Genomic DNA, 19,506 nt, shown 5'->3' on the forward strand with positions numbered 1-19,506 from the left:
CCAAGGCTGTGTTTAAAATCTAGACATGTATAAAAATCATCATGGTAGGTGTAAAGGAGCATTGTTGTCATTTTTAAGTTTATGGTATTAGCATATTTTATTTAAAATAAGATGGGAATATATTTTGAATGGTTAAAAAAAAAACGACATAAGTGTGCTCTTAAGTCATTTTTCTAAAGCGTTGATTTAGCTCTGGCTGGTTTGGCTCAGTGGATGGAGCATCGGCCTGCGGACTGAAGGGTCCCGGGTTCGGTTCTGGTCAAGGGCATGTACCTTGGTTGCGGGCACATCCCCAGTGGGAGGTGTGCAGGGGGCGGCTGATCGATGTTTCTCTCTCATCGATGTTTCTAACTCTCTAGCCCTCTCCCTTCCTCTCTGTAAAAAATCAATAAAATATATTAAAAAAATAAAGCATTGATTTACGCAACCTATTTATGTATGATTAAACAAAGTACCCCTGCAAAGGGGTACTTTGCAGGTTTATTATTCCTCAGACCTTAAACAGTTTGCTCAGAACTTACCTTTTCCTGGCAGTTGATTCAGTCCCCTGTGACAACCCCCCTTGGACTGATCATGTTGAAAACAACTTCAGAAGAGCTGGCTTGTCCACGTGAGGACCTCAGTGTGGCTCGGAAAGAGGAGTTGCGGAAGCTGCTGCTGGACCAGGTGCAGACAGTGCTTGGCCTCCTGACAGGTGAGCACAGGTGGTGTCAAAAGCCAGAGGCCTGCCTTCAGATGACCAGAGCTCAGGCCCCAGCTCTCAGTATATTTGAGCAGTTGTTTTAACTGTTACTGAATCTGAGAATCAAAACAGAAAGAATGTGGTGCTATATTCCCAGCACCAGTCCAGTGTCTAGCACTTGGTAGACTCAAAAGATGTTTCTAACCTACTTTTCTAAAGTCTTCCATTAATTGGTGCTCACTCTTACTGCGATTAATGAGGTATAGATCAGGTCATTGTAATGGTATTGAAATGCTGATTACTGTATCCTAAGTAAAGTGGATGGCGAAAACTTCATTGAAAATAATTTGTACTTAAAATCAGGAGAAGTTGGAGGAGTAGGAAGATAGAAAATTTCAAGTTTTGTGTGGGAGAAGTGAGCCAGACAAGGTGTGTAACAGCACCATGTGTGCTAGGTTGTATTTGTATGTAGCATTTTCTTTGCCATCTTTTCTGTTTTATTGGAGCCCCATGACAATGTGTGAGGAGTAAGAATAACCAGAAAGCAAAACGAAGAATGAGACAGGAGGGAGGAAGAGAGTGGAGCACCCTGAGTCAGGAGGGCTGTGACCACTGTGCAGCCAGTGGGCCCTGCTTGGTAGGAGGTGCAGGGCAGCCTGGCTGAGAGGTGCCAGGAGCCTGGGCTTGCTTGGGAATGTAGTGTTCTTATCTTCAGCTTCTCTACCCAGGTTTCTTGGATGTCTAGGAACTTTTTCTTTTGTATGTGTTACAAAGGTGCTTAGCATGCAGTGGGCACTTAAAGTTGGTTATAAGAATGCTTGATCAAAAGTAATCTTGTTATTTGCCCACATCCCTCCCCAGATTCCTAGGCAGAAACCAAACCCTCAGAGCTTTCATTCAAAGCACTTATTGACATCCCTGACTAAATGTTAAATTTCTAGAGTTAGGGACCGTGTCTGATACCTTTATGTTCCACTTTGTATAGCTGTCACACTATGTGGGACATCCCAGAACATTTACAACGCTTCTTCCCTCAACCCACTGTCTGTCTCTATGGATTTTTCTAATTGGACTTTTCATAAAAATGGAATCATACAATATGTGACCTTTTGTGTCTGGCTCTTTTACTTAGCATGATATTTTCAAAGGTTATCCATCCCATAATATTAAATATTTTGGGAACAAAATATTTTCAGAAACTTTTGTGATCATAATAGGTGCCAGGTTCTATAAGGAGAAATAAAGAGGAATGAAACACAGTCCCTGCCCTCCTAGTAATACTTACTTCATTAGGGGAGAAAGACCTTTAAAAAAACTGCATTAAGAGTTATAGTAGAGGTGTTTTTATGTGCAGGAAAAACCTAACAGACAGAAAGACTTCTTGGAGGAGATGAGCTGAGTGGAATTCAGAGAGGTAGCCGTTAGTCTGGTATAAAGGTCAAGTTGGGATTCTAGGGGAGGGAGCAGGTCATGTGGAAGGAACAGCAAGTAGTTTAGCATGATGAAGCCTTGTGTGTGCAGTGGGGGTGAGGCAAGATGGGAGAACAGAGGCCAGATGCTGAGATTGGGTTTACTGGGTGAGGAAGAGGAGGCAGGCTTGTGGGGGGGGGAAGGTAAATTGAGTTTGGAATATCCAAGTGGTGCTGTACAAGAAGTAGTTAGACATACGGTTGAGAGGGATGTTTAGACATTGATGTTTGATAAAAGATACCAATAAGTTGTTTTTCTAAATCTGATTTGCATACGTTGGACTTTATTTCTCTCTTAAACTCAGTTTCCCTTTCTTGGTATAGGTATCTTGGAGTCTGTCTGGGACAAACACAGCGTTACTGCCGCCACCCCGCCACCATCCCCAACCTCAGGAGAAAGTGGTATGGTCTGCCCACCACACATGGTGTTCTTCTTTTTAAATGCATTGGAGGGTCTCAGCAGGGTAACAATTGCTTATTTATGCCTGACCCAGATGCTGACTCTTTGTTAGTCTATTTTTGGCCTTTTTGTCCATATTTTCTGAGTAGCTGTCTTAGTTCCTCTTAAGTACTCACTCGTACGTTCTTTCTAATACACTACTTAGAACAACATATTTTGTTTCTTCCTTTCCCATCAGGAAGATGGCACCTTTGATCTTCTCTCACCCCCTCCATCCCCTTCAGCTTATACCTCTGATCCTCCTGGTTTGTTTTTCCCTTTTGCTCAATTATCATGGCTGTGTTGCTCATGCTGAGGTTGGTATGAGCCCTTGGGGCTTGATAGGTAGGCTTTGTAGTTCTGCAGGGGTTGCTGTTTTAGGAGGTGGCAGAGGCTGAAGGAGGGGACAGGGGTACATGGCGTGCTTTCTTCCCCCACTGGGCTCATGAAGACCAGTGTGCAGTAATCAGCTTTGACTTTACGTTAGGTCAGAATAATTTGATAAAGCATGGGCATATTTGTAGTGGTCATTAGTTTACTGTAGTTAGTTATTGTCTACAGTTACACTATCTATTTGAAAAGTCAGGGTGCAGTTCACCTAAAAATGGTTACTTTCAAGGATGGGTGGAAAGAGGAAATTGTGTCTGAGCTGGAACTTTTAGTTTCTAAATGCTTTTGTTTACACTCAGTAATCACAAATGCTTTTCAAGTAGAGTACATCCTGTGAATTGGCACATATTTCTTCCTCTACTGTAAAGGTTGATGTGGCTAATGAGAAATATTTCCACATCTTTCTCCTGTACCCCAAGGAAATGTGCTGTTGAAATCAGACATCTTTAAGCCCATGCTGTTTCATGTAACCTTTTGTTAATATGTGGAAGTTGAAATTCTTGCAGTTACTAGAGAATTGAAAATACATCATGAAATTTTGGGGACTGTTCATAGTTTACTGGCCTGTGTGGCTCAGTTGGTTGGAGCGTCATTGATGGTAGGTTCAATTTCCGGTCAAGGCACATATACAGACTGTGGGTTCCATCCCTGGTTGGGGCGCATGCAAGAGGCAACCCAACTGATGGATGTTTCCCTCCCTCCCTTCACCCCTTCCTCCCTCTCTCTAAAACCAATAAAAAAATAAATAAAAGTAAACACTAAAAAAATGCCCTGGCCAGTTTGACTCAGTGGTTACAGCGTTGGTCCACAGGCCGAAGGATTGTGGGTTCGATTCCAGGTCAAGGGCACCTACCTTGATTGCAGGTTCAATCCCCTAGCCCCAGTCAGGGCGAGTGTGGGAGGCAACCAGTTGATGTGTCTCTCACATCTATGTTTCTATGTTCCTCTCTCTCTCTCCCTTTCTTCTCCCCTCTCCTTCTCCCTCTCCCCATCCCCTCCCTTTCACTCTCTCTGAAAAACCAATGGAAAAAATATTCTCAATGAGAATTTTTAAAAAAAGTAAAAAAAAAAAAAAAAAACATGTTTAGAGTAATTTATCATACTTCTTAGATTAAAATCTATTACAGAGGCCTAGAGTATATTAAAAGCCCACAGAAAATTGAACTTTATTTGTACTTGGTGACAAACCTTCATTTTCAAGGTGAATATTTGAGGTGACTTAGCAGATTTATATTTTGCAATATTTGAATGACTGAAGAAAAAATTGCAAATGATACAGAGATTTGATTTTATAAATATACCCCTTGGAGTGTCCTGCAATTTAGCTAATCTTAAAATGTGTCATTTCATTTAAATAATAGTTTGCAAAGATTAGTTCTTTTGAATTAGATTTGTTTTTAGATAGTTGAATCCTAGCTTACTTACCATCCAGTTAAAGTTAGCAGCATCAGGCGTATTCCAGAAAAACTTGTTTTTCTGTGATGCTTTTCTACTACCAAAATATTTGTGTTTTAGTTGGCTTTGTTCAGGTACATTCCAAGCTAATGACTCAGTTTATACTTTGGTAGACTTATTTTCCTAGAGCCCAGGTTGGGGAATATCAAATAATATAAATAAAAAATAATGCTTGCTCTTTTATGTGTTGCCTAGGTTTTGTGTATGAGGTTAGGGAAAATAAAATATGAACTTATAAAATATGAACTAATTTGACATTTCCATATAAACAAAACCTAAAAACACAGTGTTGATTTCTTGACAGTTGTCTCTTAGACACTATTAAAATTTTTTTGAAGTCTTGAATTTTAGTATTTGAGAAAAAGCAAAATAAATTGAGACTGTGGTGAGGGGGCTAAGGAATTAAGTAAAGCTTTTTTTTAAAATATATTTTATTGATTTTTTACAGAGAGGAAGGGAGAGGGATAGCGAGTTAGAAACATCGATGAGAGAGAAACATCGATCAGCTGCCTCCTGCACACCTCCCCCGCTGGGGATGTGCCCGCAACCAAGGCACATGCCCTTGACCGGAATCGAACCTGGGACCCTTCAGTCCGCAGGCCGATGCTCTATCCACTGAGCCAAACCAGTTAGGGCTAAGTAAAGCTTTTAAGCTGGTATGCTTTCCCTTTAAAAAAGAATTGCACATTCACTTGTTACTCTTTGTGACAGCTGCAAGGGAAGTCATTAGATTTTGCCCTATTATTTGGACAACACTGGTGATTTAATCAACATTTGTTTCATTGCTTTCGCTCAACTGCCTTTATGCAGTTAAGACACCAAGTTAAGCAGTAAAATGTCTAGAAAGTTGTTTAGCTTTCTTGACCATAAGCTTAGTTTTTTGTAGGAAACTCATTCTGAGAGACGTTAGGATCCAGTGAGTACCCAAGTAACTTAAACACACCCCATCAATAGTCTCTGATGGGCCCCCTGCCCTGCCAGCCCTGGTCAGACTTAGCTCTGTGGCCTTTGGTCTCTTTTCTCATATACTGTCTTGTAAAGTTGTTTTCTGTCTGATCACTTTCAAAGAACTAAGTTCAGGGACTAGTTCTTATAGCAACTACTGGAACAGTCGATAGAGAAAAAAGTCTTAAAGGGTGTGTGTGGTTTATTTCTCAGAATAGTTCCCCAAATTGTTGCCTTATCTCCTAAACTCCTTTTACAAGGCCAGATGTAGATGTGAAGTAGATGATGGTTTTATGTTTCGTTTACAAACAAGGAAGTTCGGCCCCAAGCGGGTAACTTGCCAGAGGTCACAGCACCAGTAAGTGGTGGAACAGGGATGTGACTCCATCATTCCTAGTCTAAGTGCACTTTCTTTGTCTTAAGTTTGCTTTCGTGGTCACTCTCACCACTTTTGCCAGCCTCCTCCTTCCTCTGGTTTCGAGTCGTGGCTCTGCCACTTCCTCTGTATGCTTTCTCTGACGGATGCTGTCCTCTGAGGATGAAGTGAGGGAAGATGTGGATGTGTCCTCTGCAGGCTGTGACTGTTGCTGCCGTCTGCATTTGCACAGCCTCAGCCCTCTTAGTTAAGTCTTCTCTTGTCGTCTTTTTGCTTGAACAATTGGAAAAAAATGAACAAAATGAAATTATATAAATACTGCAATTCTGAGTCAGCTTTGATCTACAATAAAAATTTCTCATCTACATGGTATTTTCAAATACAGTATAGTTGTGCACATGCACTGATGATGGAAAGTGTTTCAGGGTGCAGATGTATTAGAGAGCCCAAGTTGATTGAAACCAATTTATACCTTCCTATTTTTCCCCCAAACTCTTTCCACATGGCACATCTTTGTGCACTTGCTAATCTTTCATGCATTTCCTTATAACCTACTTATAGAAAGATGGGACTTGGGAGGGTCACGCACAACTCCTGTGATCTTATTTTCTTCTCCTAAGGGCTCCCGGAATAGAGTTTCTTGCCATGTGGTCAGTGGTTTTCAGCTGGGGCAATTTCGCCTTATAGGGAATTAATTTGGCAATGCGGAGGAATTTTTTGGTTACTGGATGAAAGAGTACTACTGGCATCTGGTGAGTGGATGCTGCTAAAATATCCTACAGTGTACAGAACAATAAAGAATTACCCAGCTCAAATGTCAAGAGTGCTGAGATTGGGAATCTCTTGAGTTAGTAGATATAGAACTGAATAGAAAACATACGAAATTTTAATAATTAAAAAAATAGATGAGCTGAGGGCATCTTTGCATAAAAACTTGTTACAGGTGTTCCAACCACGTCTGGGTTGCTTCCAAGTCTAAATGCACCAGAGTCATCCACACACCTCTTGGGGCCTGGGTGCATGCTGCTGCCATGGTCTGGCCCAGTTCAGGGAAAAGGAAGTCACCCATAGGTTTAATACTGAAGGTGTTCCCCTACATAGGGAGTTTGTTAAAGCTCCCTCAAGTTTTCTTTGGAAATGCTGCAGTATGAAACAGAGTCTCTGTTCTGTGGTAATTCCTTCCACGTTGATTAAAATACATTTTTTTAAAAACTCTTCCATATTCTGCTGCAATGTCTTAAAGTAGAATAAAATCACTTTCATTGAGAAACAACATTAAAAGATTTTTGTGTTTTTTTGTTGTTAATCCTCATTGGAGGATATTTTTCTATTGACTTTTTTTTTTTTAGAGACAGTGAAAGGGAGGGGGAGAGACACAGAGAGAGAAACATCGATGTGAGAGAGATATATCAACTGGTTGCCTCCTGCACGTGCCCCGACCAGGGCCTGGGATCTATCTAGCCTGCAAGTAAGGTACATGCCCATAATCAGAATTACTAGTAAACCCTGGACCCTTCAGTTTGCTGGCTGATGCTCTATCCATTGAGCCATACTGGCTAGGGCAAGATTCTTGTTTTGAGGGAGGAAAAATCATAGGTCATCCTTGTCCACCTAAATAATTTTTACTTTTGTATAATCCTGTTCATTCTTTGTTCTTATATCTTTCTATAGTTGCGGCCATAGTGTGCACATGCTATTTTACATATGACTTTAGATCATACATCTTTTTCTATATTTGAATATTAGCTTTCTTACTGATCATTTTTCCTGGTTGCATAATCTTTCTGGGTGACCTGCCTTCTGGGAAGGATCCTAGGCTTTGGATTTCAGTTTCAGCTCTGCCTCCTAGTAGCCAAGGAACATGGGGGAAATGCCGAATCTGTCTGTCTTCATTATTCTAGCAGTCTGTAAATGCAGATGATAATAATAAATAATATCTACCTAGAACTGTGAGCATGAAATGAGAATATATATATTAAGTACTTAGTATAGTGCCAAGCAAATAATAATAACACGTCAAATGGTAGCTGTTCTGAACATCATTATTGTCATCGATGCTTTCATTCCGCATTCCCATTATAGAAAAATTCTTCTGAGCTAAAGAGTGGGGACAACTTTTATTGTTTTTGTTTTTAAAGTCAGAATTTAGTTTTATTTAAAAAGGTTCAGGAGACTGTTAAAAAGGCCTAAGGGCACAGAAGTCTAGATTTAATATAAGATCATACTGAGGTGGTGTCTTTTGGTTCCTCCATTGCTAAAGCCTCCTTTTGGTTCTGGTTAAGGATCAGACTATGTCCCAAGAATTCTAGTTGGGTAGTGGTGGTTTCCTCTGATTCTGGCATCTTTCATAAATGGCCATTGGTCCATGAATGACAAAAAAAGTAATACCAGAAACAGTCACTGTCTTTGGAAGAGAGTTGTGTGACTCAAAGTGAAAAGTCACAACAGCAGTTCCCCAAAAATAAAATAAAATAAAAAATTTAAAAAAAATTGATTTCAGAGAGGAAGGGAGAGGGGGAGACAGAGATAGAAACATCAATGATGAGAGAGAATCATAGATTGGCTGCCTCCTGCACACCCCCTACTGGGGATCGAGCCTGCAACCCAGGCATGTGCCCTGATAGGAATTGAACCCGGGATCCTTCAATCCACAGGCCGACACTCTAACCACTGAGTCAAACTGCTACGGCAGTGGTCGGCAAACTCATTAGTCAACAGAGCCAAATAAGAGTACAACGATTGACATTTCTTTTGAGAGGCGAAAACCAACTTGTGCGCATGGGCCATGAAGTTTCTTTTTTTTTTTTTCAAATATATATTTTATTGATTTTTTACAGAGAGGAAGAGAGGGATAGAGAGTTAGAAACATCTATGAGAGAGAAACATTGATCAGCTGCCTCCTGCACACCCCCTACTGGGGATGTGCCCGCAACCAAGGTACATGCTCTTGACCGGAATCGAACCCGGGACCCTTCATTCTGCAGGCCGACGCTCTATCCACTGAGCCAAACCGGTTTCGGCGGGCCATGAAGTTTTAGTCGCACTGTACGTGCGCGCCCGCACGTGGTATTTTGTGGAAGAGCCACACTCAAGGGGCCAAAGAGCCGCATGTGGCTCGCGAGCCGCAGTTTGCCAACCACTGCGCTAGGACATATTTTTTTATTTTTAATAAAAACAAATTTTAGTTGGAATTTAACAGAGGTATTAAATGAAAGAAATTGCTGACCTTGAGATGCTTTTTCCACAAGGAATATTAGTTTGTAAAAGATACTTTTTAAAAATAAAAATAGTTTTATTGATTTCAGAGAGGAAGTGAGAGGAGAGAGAGATAGAAACATCCGTGATGTGAGAGAATCACTGATAGGCTGCCTTCTGCACGCCCCCTACTGGGGCTTGAGCTCACAACCCACGCATGTGCCGTTGACCGGAACTGAAACCAGGACCCTTCAGTCCAAAGGCCGACACTCTACTTACTGAGCCAAACCAGCTAGGGCAAAAAGATACTTTTAATGTTAGAAAAGGTCCAGTACACCAAAAGGTTGTGGGTTCAGTTCCCAGTCAGGGCACAAAAACCAGTTTCTTAGAACATGTTTTAATTTTAGACCGTATATTTAGACTTGCTTGTGAAAGATGAGAAAGTTAGTGCACCTGTCTATAACTCCTGTGTTTGTTTAGTCTTGATTCAATGCTTGCATTAGTCACTTTGCCACAGCTTCTCAATTCCTTAATTCTTCACTTTTATTTATCACTTTATTTGCAAGTTTTCATTGTTCAGTATCCTCAAGGAGAATTTATGGGCAATATATTTATTATCTGAGTTTTTACATGTTTGAGAAAATGTCACCTTCCTTTAAATTCAAAGGAGAACTTCAGGTTAAGTCATTCTTTGCCCCAGAACTTGGAGACACTGCATCACTGTTTTCTGGCTTTGAATATTACTGTGGAGGAGTCTGAATCCGGTGTTTTCTTCTTTGTATATGTGTTTCTTCTGCCTACATTTCTTCCTTAATCCTAAAGTTTTTAGTATTGATTACTCTTTATCACTTTTGGGAAGGGCAGAATAAGTCCTTTTATTTTATGTAGTCACATCTTCAGGAAACTATTCTTCTTATAGCTTTGAATACTTTTCTTCTTTTGTCTTTTCTAAAATCATTTTATAGCTCCCCCTCATTTCATTTTACATGATTTTATTAGTCCAGTGCTTCTCAAAAATTAAGTATAAGAATCACCTAGAGCAGTGGTTCTCAACCTTTCTAATGCCGCGACCCTTTAATACAGTTCCTCATGTTGTGGTGACCCCCAACCATAAGATTATTTTCGTTGCTACTTCATACTGTAATTTTGCTACTGTTATGAATCGTAATGTAAATAATCTGTGTTTTCCGATGGTCTTAGGCTCTACAGCAGTGGTTCTCAACCTGTGGGTTGCGACCCACAGGTTGAGAACCGCTTGCTAGCAGGGTTGCCTAAGACCATCGGAAAACACAGATATTTACATTACGATTCATAACAGTAGCAAAATTACAGTTATGAAGTAGCAACGAAAATAATCTTATGGTTGGGGGTCACCACAACATGAGGAACTGTATTAAAGGGTCGCGGCATTAGAAAGGTTGAGAACCACTGACCTAGGGAGCTTGTACTGGGCTCTATTCCTTCTGGTTCTACGTCAGTAGGTGTGTGTACGGTGGCGCCTGATAATATGTACTTTCTGACAAGTTCCCAGAGATGCTGATGGTGCAGGTCCACAGACCTACCTTGCCTAGCCCAGTAATTCTCAAATTTTTGGTCTCTGGGCCCCTTTACTCTTTTTTTAAAAAACTTGAGATATAATTGGTATCTATAACATCGTTTGTTTTAGGTGTACAACATAATGACTTGATATATATATATATTGTGAAACGATCACCATAATAAGTTAACATCCATAATTTTTTTTGAGATGAGAACTTTAAGATCTCTTAGCAACTTTCACATAGGCAGTACCGTATTGCCAGCTGTGATCACCATGCTGCACACTACAACCTCAGGGCTCATTTCTCTTATAGCTGGTAGCTTGTACCTTTTGGCTTCTTTTACCCATTTTGTCCCACCCTAACCCAGGACTCCTTTACTCTTAAAATTATTGAGGTCCTCAGAAAGCTTTGTAAGTTATATCTATTGATACTAAAACAGAAAATTTACAAATATTTATCAATTCCTTTAAAAATAACTGATAAACTCATTATATATAAAGCTGATATATTTTAATGAAAAATAAATGTTTTCCAGAGCAAATAAAAACATTTACTGAGAAGAGCAGCATTATTTTAAACACTCAGGGGTCCCTGGACCAAACTTTGAGAACTCCTGATTTAGAGTAATGCTTGCTTTTGTTTGTTTGTTTGAAGGAGAATTACTTAAATTGGTTTGTAAGAGATTTGATAATGTAGATCTTAAAAGCCTTTTGTATTTTCAGGTGACTTACTGAGTAACCTGTTGCAGAGTCCTAGTTCAGCCAAACTGCTGAATCAGCCAATCCCCATTCTTGATGTGGAGAGTGAGTATATCTGTTCCCTGGCCTTGGAGTGCCTGGCCCATCTCTTCAGTTGGATTCCTCTGTCTGCCAGCATCACCCCATCCCTCCTTACTACCATCTTCCACTTTGCGCGCTTTGGCTGTGACATCCGGGCCAGAAAGATGGCATCAGTTAATGGCAGCAGTCAGAACTGTGTGTTGGGTCAGGAACGCGGCCGGCTTGGGGTCCTGGCCATGTCCTGCATCAATGAACTCATGTCCAAGAACTGTGTGCCTATGGAATTTGAGGAGTACTTACTGCGTATGTTCCAGCAGACTTTCTACCTCCTGCAGAAAATCACCAAGGATAACAATGCCCACACGGTCAAGAGCAGGCTAGAAGAACTTGATGAGAGGTAATGAAAACAGGTGTGACGTCAGCGTGCCCTGAGAGAGGGCCTTGACTGGTTATCACAGTGTTCTGCATGGTGTTTGTAATCCTCTTTGGTTTCAGAATTTTGGGATCCTGGTCAGGAACAGAAAGGTAGGTGTGTACCAGTAAATCTAGGCTTAGCTGGAAGGGCTAGGGTGGTTAAGGGAAATGAGGTGAGTTTGAAAAGTGATTGTGAATTGTGTAGGCTTGTTGTCTTTTCCCCCCATCCATCTCCTGTCCTCCCTTCCACCCGTCTTCCCCCCCTTTTCCTCACTATTTGCCTGCAGGTCTGAGGTGGTGCAGGAACCGAAACTGCTGCTCATGCGTAGCCAAGGACAGGAGAGGAGGTTCGTGGAGGTACAGGAGTTACAATCACCTTTCTCACTTGGTGTGGCTTGTCAGTTTTTACTATTTGACTTTTCCCAAGTGAACATCAGCCAATGTATAGGAATGCTGTCATATTGTCATTTTCACACAGATGGCAAGTTTTCACGAAAGAAAGGAGAGATGTTACTGTGGGCGTACCTGTGTATGTTTGTTATTGTCCTTTTGAATGGAGTCTAAAATGATCTAGCCTTTCCTAAGTGCCCTAAAAGAGGCTTCCATCACAGTACTCTGAGGCATGGTCTCTTTTATTTCCCTTGTAGATGTCATTTATCTGTCTTACAACTTGCATTAATATGCTACTGCGGGATGAAAACCAGAGGGAAAATTGAAACTTATATTAACAGCATCATGTTTACTGTTCAGAAATGTCCAAGCAGATAAATTGTATTGAATTAGTAAATATGTATAGATTGCCTGGCAGCCAAAGTTAATATTTTAATCAATTTTCCTTGGCTTGTTTTTTATTATTAAGCTATTCAGAGTTAATCCATTTCCTTAGAATAAATAACAATACAAAGTACCTAAAGTTAAGACAATTTTAGTGCTTTTTTAAATTAAGCAATTTTAATAAAGTTTTTCTAAAGTTAAAAAAATTGGTTTGCTTCATTGTAAGCAAACTTCGTGTAAAATTTCTCTGTATAATCACAGAAAAATTCATAAAATGGTATGGTAATATGTTTTATTTATTATTTGGAAATAGCTTTGTATATAAATTCAAAGGTATCAGTATTCAAACACTATTTTATATTTTTTCTAGCTTGTGTTAAGAGAGGCTGTATTTTCATATGTTAAAATCTAACTGCTGTATCAAGCATAGAATATCAGTTGTTTTGACTTTTACTTGTAGCATAATGTTTGTTATGGCTTATCTGTGGGTGGTATAGAAATGTTGTCATGGATTATCTTTGTACTGATTTTGTTACATGTAACTTTTATGCTCTTGGTTTTATATTTTAATTCTATGCTTCCTATTGCCCTGTGAAAGCTGAGAGGTGCCTGGAAGCAGAAAGGTGACATAAACAATACTGTGTGCTTGCTTCCTGGCTCTCGGGTCTCTACTACTAATTCTAAACAGCTAAGTCCATTCTCCGTTGTTTAGGTGCTACTTAACCAGGTCCTTTGCTTCTCTTTCTCCACTGCCTTTTTCCCTAACTTTCTACTGCTCATTAGCACCTGTACCAGAAGGTGGGCAAGGGAAAGAAAATGAGGTGAAATAAAATTTGTAGTTTTAGCAGCTGAACAGCCTTGTTTGTATTCTGTAAAAATTTGGGTTGGTGATTAAAATAAAATTGAGATTGTGTGATATTTTACCCATGACTTCTCTTTGTTCTTTTACGGGTGCTAGGGAATTGAGTGCATCTTTCTAAAAAGCAGTAAACAGGTTGGTGACTTTGAAAATCCCTGTAAAAATATAATGTAATAAGCAGAGCAAGGAATGAGGAGTTCCTGCTCATTCAGGATTAGTGATTAAAGGCATCAGAGAGAAGTCTCTTTGTCCTTTTCGAACCCTTGAAACAGTTGATTTCAGTGCCTTACTGTTTTTCAAGAATTTGGCACTGTGATCCTTATCAAACAAATTAATGTTATTAAAGCTGCAAAGAAGTTTACATATGTGTGCAGGTCAGACCAGTGGGCCATCCTCAGGGCAAATAGGTCCCAAGAACAATATGGGACATTTTATTTATGGCATAATTTTGCTCCTCTGAGACAAAGTCTTCTTCTCCCCCTTTATTATTTCATATATCTGTGCTTTTTAAAAATAGGTTTTTTTTCAGTTATGAGTTTCAGAATTGGTTTTAGCCATTATTTAATTTTTGGCTAAGGCCTGCTATGTCTTTATCTTTTTTGTTATTGGTCTCTGAAGTGGAATTTATGGAGCTATGTCCATCTCATTTTCTAATCACCTTTTGGTATTTAGGGGCTTACAATGACAGTTTCTGAGATGTGAGAGTGATGATGTGCTGTGTGTTTAATAACAGAATCTCTTATCCTTGCAGCTGTGACCCACACTCTTCTGTGAAATGATTTTGGGAATACAGATGATTGGGGATTCACTGTGATGTGAAAAGAGAGCACTGATTTGGGAGTGGATGGTGGTCCCATTCTGCCATGAGCTGGCTGAGTAACTTTGGGCTGATCACTTTATCTCTCCAGGCCTCTGTAAAATGAAGCATCAGATTAAATTGTCCCGAGGCTTTTCCAGCTCTGACAGCATTCTTCCCTTATTTTTGAAATCACTTTGGAGTGGATTGGGATGTGTTGTGTTTAATTAGCTCCTGGTGCTAATTAAACACAGGGCAGGCTTGACTATATCTTACCTGGATGCCATGCCTTTTGTATAGCCTTGTTTTGGTTTTTAGCACATTCATTTTAATATTTTGGCCTCCTACAAAAGAAAACCACCCTTCCAGACCTGCCAGGTTGAAATGACACACATGATCTGCCCATTGACTTTTTAGAATCATTTCCTTTCACTTTATTTGGGCCATAACACTAACGAGTCAGAAAATGTGAGAGCACTAGCTTATGCGATGCTTCATAGATGGTGTTTGAGGATTAAAGTTGCTTTTCTGCTATGTTTCAGGTGGTAATGGAATGAAGGGTTGCCTGACCTGTAGGTAATTGTTGTAGGCCTTTATATTTTTAACTGAAAATATAAATCTGTATAGTTCTTTACTGAAAGAAATTTGGATTGAATTTGAGTTTTCTTTTAAGGAGGTGCTGCGTGTCTCATTGTTACCTTTTGTCTTCTCTTATTTAGCTACATCGAGAAGTTTACTGACTTTCTGCGGCTCTTTGTGAGTGTTCACTTAAGAAGAATTGAGTCCTACTCCCAGTTCCCCGTGGTGGAATTTTTGACACTTTTGTTTAAGTACACATTTCATCAGGTAATGCACCAGAATTGCCCATGCCTTTCTCCCCCAAAGTCTGCTTTGTTATTTTTAGGAGAAAGAACTTTACTTCCCAAACATTTTGTAGTGCTTAGTATGTAAAGATGAACACATTTATCCTTCATAACAACCCAGTGAGGTACGTATTATTATTATCCTCTCCATTTAAAAGATAAAGAAATTGAGGCACAAAAAATAACTTGCTCAGGATCATACAGTAAGCGATGGAGCCAGGATTTGAGCCTATACAGTCTGTGCTCTCTTAACCATTATGGTGTTGTTGGAGAAGCATACATTCTCCCAACCCCCAGCTCCCTTCAACTAATATTTTTTGAGTTCCTATTATATTTCAGGAGCTAGGCATATATAATCTTCAAAGTCCTTGCCTCCATTGAGTTTACATTTTAGTGACCCAGTATTTTTTATTTGTATATATTTTAACAGCTTTACTGAGGTAAAATTTATATACTACTAAATTCACCCGCTGTAATGGGACAATGCAGTGATGTCGGTTACTACCAGGGGTCCTCAAACTTTTTAAACAGGTGGCCAGTTCACTGTCCCTCAGACCGTTGGAAGGCCGGACTATAGTTTAAAAAAAAAAAAACTATGAACAAATTCCTATGCGCACTGCGGGTCAGGGACGAGTTGGCTGCTAAGCAGGACAAGCAGCAGCACCCGTTGGGCCAGATAAATGTCCTCGGCGGGCCGCATGTGGCCCGCGGGCCGTAGTTTGAGGATGCCTGCGACTGTGCCATCATCACCACAGTCCAGTTGTAGACATTTCCGTCGTACCCTATCCCTTGTGCCCATTTGTGTGTGTGGTTAAAATCAGCTTTTTTATTGAAGTATCACACACATACAGAAAAGTGCAGACCATGTAACCACCACCTAACTCAAGAATTGGAACATTAACCATTACCAGCATCCCCCAGAAATCTCCTCATGTCCCTACCCAGTCACTTCCCTCCCATTACTCCCTGAAGTAACCCCAGTCCTGACTTTAACATCCCAGATTAGTTTCTAAGGGAAACAAACAAAGTATATTTGTTTTGTCTGGCTTTTTTCATTTAGTATTATGTTTGTGAAATTCATCTGTGCTGTGTGGTAGTAGTTGTTCTTTTTCATTGCTTTATAGTAAGTCATTGTCTGAAGATCTATTCCACTGCCAATTTGGGCTGCTTCCAGTTTTGGTGACCAGGGATCATGTTGCAGTGAACATGTTTGCACACATTTTTTGGTATACATATGTAGCTCTTTCTGCTGGTACATACTAGGGATGAACTTGTCAGCAAGGGCATCTGATTTTATAAGGAGATGTTTATGATTGTTTAAATCACTAATGTAGCTTAATGGGGCTAGAGGAGAGGCATGGGTCTAGGCTGGGAGGAGTGTGTGTCTGTGATAGGGGACTTGGAGTTAGGATTTAGTGTGCGAGCCAGCCTTTCTCAAGGAGGTGCTTGGCACTCCGTCAGAGCACCCAGTGGTAAGGTGAACCATTCCTGGAAACAGGGAAGGGCGCAGGTGGAGGAGGGTAATCACAGGCTGTAATGGTTCCACTCAGTGATGTTCAGTAACTGTAGACTGGTGCCATCATCACTGGACTCTGTCAGACCTCCAAGTGCAAGACGTCTGGCAGAGAGTCCGGTGAGTTCAGAGCAAGAAGGAAAACCTGGCTCACCAGGCCTCAGGAGGAATAGAAGAGGGGATGAAATGTAGGATGGTGAGGATGGGAAAGAGAAAGAGGCATCAAAGGTGGGAAAGTTTTGAGAGGGGTCCAGACAAATCCTAAAGGGGACCAGGAAAAAGAAGGATTTGATAGATAGCATAGGACAAGTGTAGCAGAAATGAAAGAGAGAAAACAAGCCAGTGCTGACGTCAGAAAGAAAGGGTCTGTTTGGGAAAATGGAATGAAAATGTCTTGCAGTCTTGCCCCCTAGGTAAAAAGGGATCTTTTAATATCCTATATGGTATAGAAGAATGTGTTCAAGTGTGCATATCTTAGGATGTTCTTTGGATTTGGACTAAAAAATTATTGTTGAGCTCTGGTTGTTTCTGTTAGGTCTATGTCCTTGGAAAAAGTCTATTTCGTTTCTTTTGATTTCGGTTTTCTTACCTACAGTGAGCGGCTGCAGTGGGCATTTTCAGGGTCTTTCCCAGTGTTCATCTTTTATGATTCTTTCACTAGAGTCCTACATTGATTGTAGTTCTCCATTGAACTGAAAAGGGTAGTTTTATATACATATACATAAACATATACCTATACATATACATTATATTTATGTGCTGGGAAAAGAAATAGATATGGTAATGAAGCAAACCACAACCATCTTCCTCCTTTACCTGCAGGTCTCTGCCAGCTGAGCTCCATTCTGCTCTCATGGCCTTTTGTGTGAGGACCTTTCTTTCTGGGTGCAGGTTCTTGGACTGTGGAGTCCTCTAGGTCCGGGCAGAAGCAGATGCTGAGCATTGGGCAGAGGGGTGGGAATCTGGAAGGTGCTCCATGCAGTTTACCACAGGGTGGGCAGCCCTTTGCTGGAGAGGCACAGTGGAGAAGAGATGGCAGGGCATACTCCTGCATCAGGAGCTGGTGGTTGGGGAGTTTTTTGGGATACGATTTAAGAATAAGAAATTAAATGCTCTCTAGAGAGAGCTTTAAGTTCTCATCTACTCATTAACAGTGTGAACTTACTTCATCATAGTTTAGTTAACTGTAAAGTGGGGAAATAGGGCTTTGCTCTTATCTGGAGGGTTATTATGGATGTACTCAATATTTTTGCCTTTTGTTTATAAAATTCATGAAAAGTTTGGTATTGGTAAAATATTTTGAAAGAATAGATAAAGAATAAGATAAACATGATGTTAGTATCTTTCTTCTCTTTCTTTTCCTACTTTGTTTTTCCCATCTAAGTGTCTTGTTGCAGTTCCTCCAGCCACTAGTGCTCACCAGATGTTTGCCTTCACTGTCACTTTCCTTGCTTGCTGAGGCCCTGGGGTGTCTGCAAATAATCATATGATTTCTGTCTTCCTCCTTTTTCTCTTACTGTGTCATCACCAATTCCTTCTTGGTCTTACATTTTTCATTTTGCCCCTCCTTCCTAAAACTCTCTGAGATAGTATGGCCTGGGGGTTGGGGAGGGCTCTGGACCAGAGTCTCAATATCCCCATTTTAGTTCTGTTTATCACCTTGGGCAGGTAACTTCTGAGCCTTGGCTCCTTTATCTATGAAATGGGAAGTAGAAAAATACATATGTCCAGTTTCCAGGACTATTGTGAAGATAACACAGACCAGCCCAGCCGGGTGTGGCTTAGTGGTTGAGCGTCAACCTGTGAACCAGAAGATCACGGTTCGATTCCCCGTCAGCCTGGGTTTTGGGCTCGACCCCCCTAGTGGGCGGTGTCAAGAGGCAGTTGATCAGTGATTCTCTCTCTTTTTTTTTTTTTTTTTAAAATATATTTTATTGATTTTTTACAGAGAGGAAGGGAGAGGGCTAGAGAGTTAGAAACATCGATGAGAGAGAAACATCGATCAGCTGCCTCCTGCACACCTCCTACTGGGGATGTGCCCGCAACCAAGGTACATGCCCTTGACCAGAATCGAACCTGGGACCTTTCAGTCCGCAGGCTGACGCTCTATCACTGAGCCAAACCGGTTAGGGCAGTGATTCTCTCTTAACATTAATGTTTCTAGCTCTCTCTCTGTCTCCCTTCCTCTGTGAAATCAATAAAAATATATTTTTAAAAATCACATACACCAGTGCAAATGACAACTAACCACTACAGACCACTTGCAAATAAGAGAGGTATCATTAATTTCTTTTTTTAAAAAATATATCTTTATTGATTTCAGAGAGGAAGGGAGAGGGAAAGAGAGATAGAAACATCAATGATGAGAGAGAATCATTGATTGGTTGCTTCCTGCACATCCCCCACTGGGGATAAAGCCCACAACCCGGGCATGTGCCATTGGCTGGAATCGAACCCGGGACCCTTCAGTCCGCAGACCGACGCTCCATCCACTGAGCCAAACCAGCCAGAAACTTGTCAGGATCTTTAGTGACTAATTATCCCTGGAATCTGATAAGTAAATCTGAGTGCAGGTACATTTAAAAAACGGGCTTGTGTGGGTTCTGAAAAGTTGGACGACTTTAAACGTGCAGTCAACCTGTCATCGTTATCATCTTACCAGTCTGTGCCCACAGCAATCGTCAATGGCCAGATGTGGGTTATACACGAGGTCTCACAGTGGGGCTTGCATGTATGGATGTGAGTGGCAGTGTTTCAGGTCCTACAGAAGGTTTATCTGCCCACTTTTTTTTCCAGCCTTCACACACATAGTACATCTTTAATTCAAAGGCATGGTAAGACGTGTATAATTATAAAGTATTTTAACAACACCATAAAACCTGGACTTATATGGTGGCTTTTCTCTCATACACTTCCATGTGCATCTGGTCAGTTATGTTCTTTAATGGGGACTGGTAAATATTTCAAATCAAAGAAGTAGAGCTGGGTGACTTAATTAAGGGAAGCTCAGCAAGCC

General features: G+C 40.6%; 1 protein-coding gene across 3 annotated transcripts in view; it reads left to right on the top strand.

Annotated features, from left to right (window-relative positions):
• Positions 1-19,506, top strand: part of XPO6 (exportin 6) — a 137,669-nt gene that overhangs the window by 55,627 nt on the left and 62,536 nt on the right. The window contains exons 5-12 of one of the 3 annotated variants that reach the window (XM_080679379.1): positions 535-694; positions 2,476-2,553; positions 11,215-11,668; positions 11,767-11,796; positions 11,973-12,042; positions 13,058-13,082; positions 14,657-14,690; positions 14,834-14,960. In XM_080679379.1, coding sequence (XP_080535505.1) covers positions 535-694; positions 2,476-2,553; positions 11,215-11,668; positions 11,767-11,796; positions 11,973-12,042; positions 13,058-13,082; positions 14,657-14,690; positions 14,834-14,960 — 978 coding nt within the window. The remainder of the gene's footprint in view (positions 1-534; positions 695-2,475; positions 2,554-11,214; positions 11,669-11,766; positions 11,797-11,972; positions 12,043-13,057; positions 13,083-14,656; positions 14,691-14,833; positions 14,961-19,506) is intronic. The other 2 variants (XM_080679380.1, XM_080679381.1) reach the window with 2 other exon arrangements.

The sequence above is a fragment of the Plecotus auritus genome (assembly GCF_963455305.1).
Source record: "Plecotus auritus genome assembly, chromosome: 7".
Taxonomy (NCBI): domain Eukaryota; kingdom Metazoa; phylum Chordata; class Mammalia; order Chiroptera; family Vespertilionidae; genus Plecotus; species Plecotus auritus.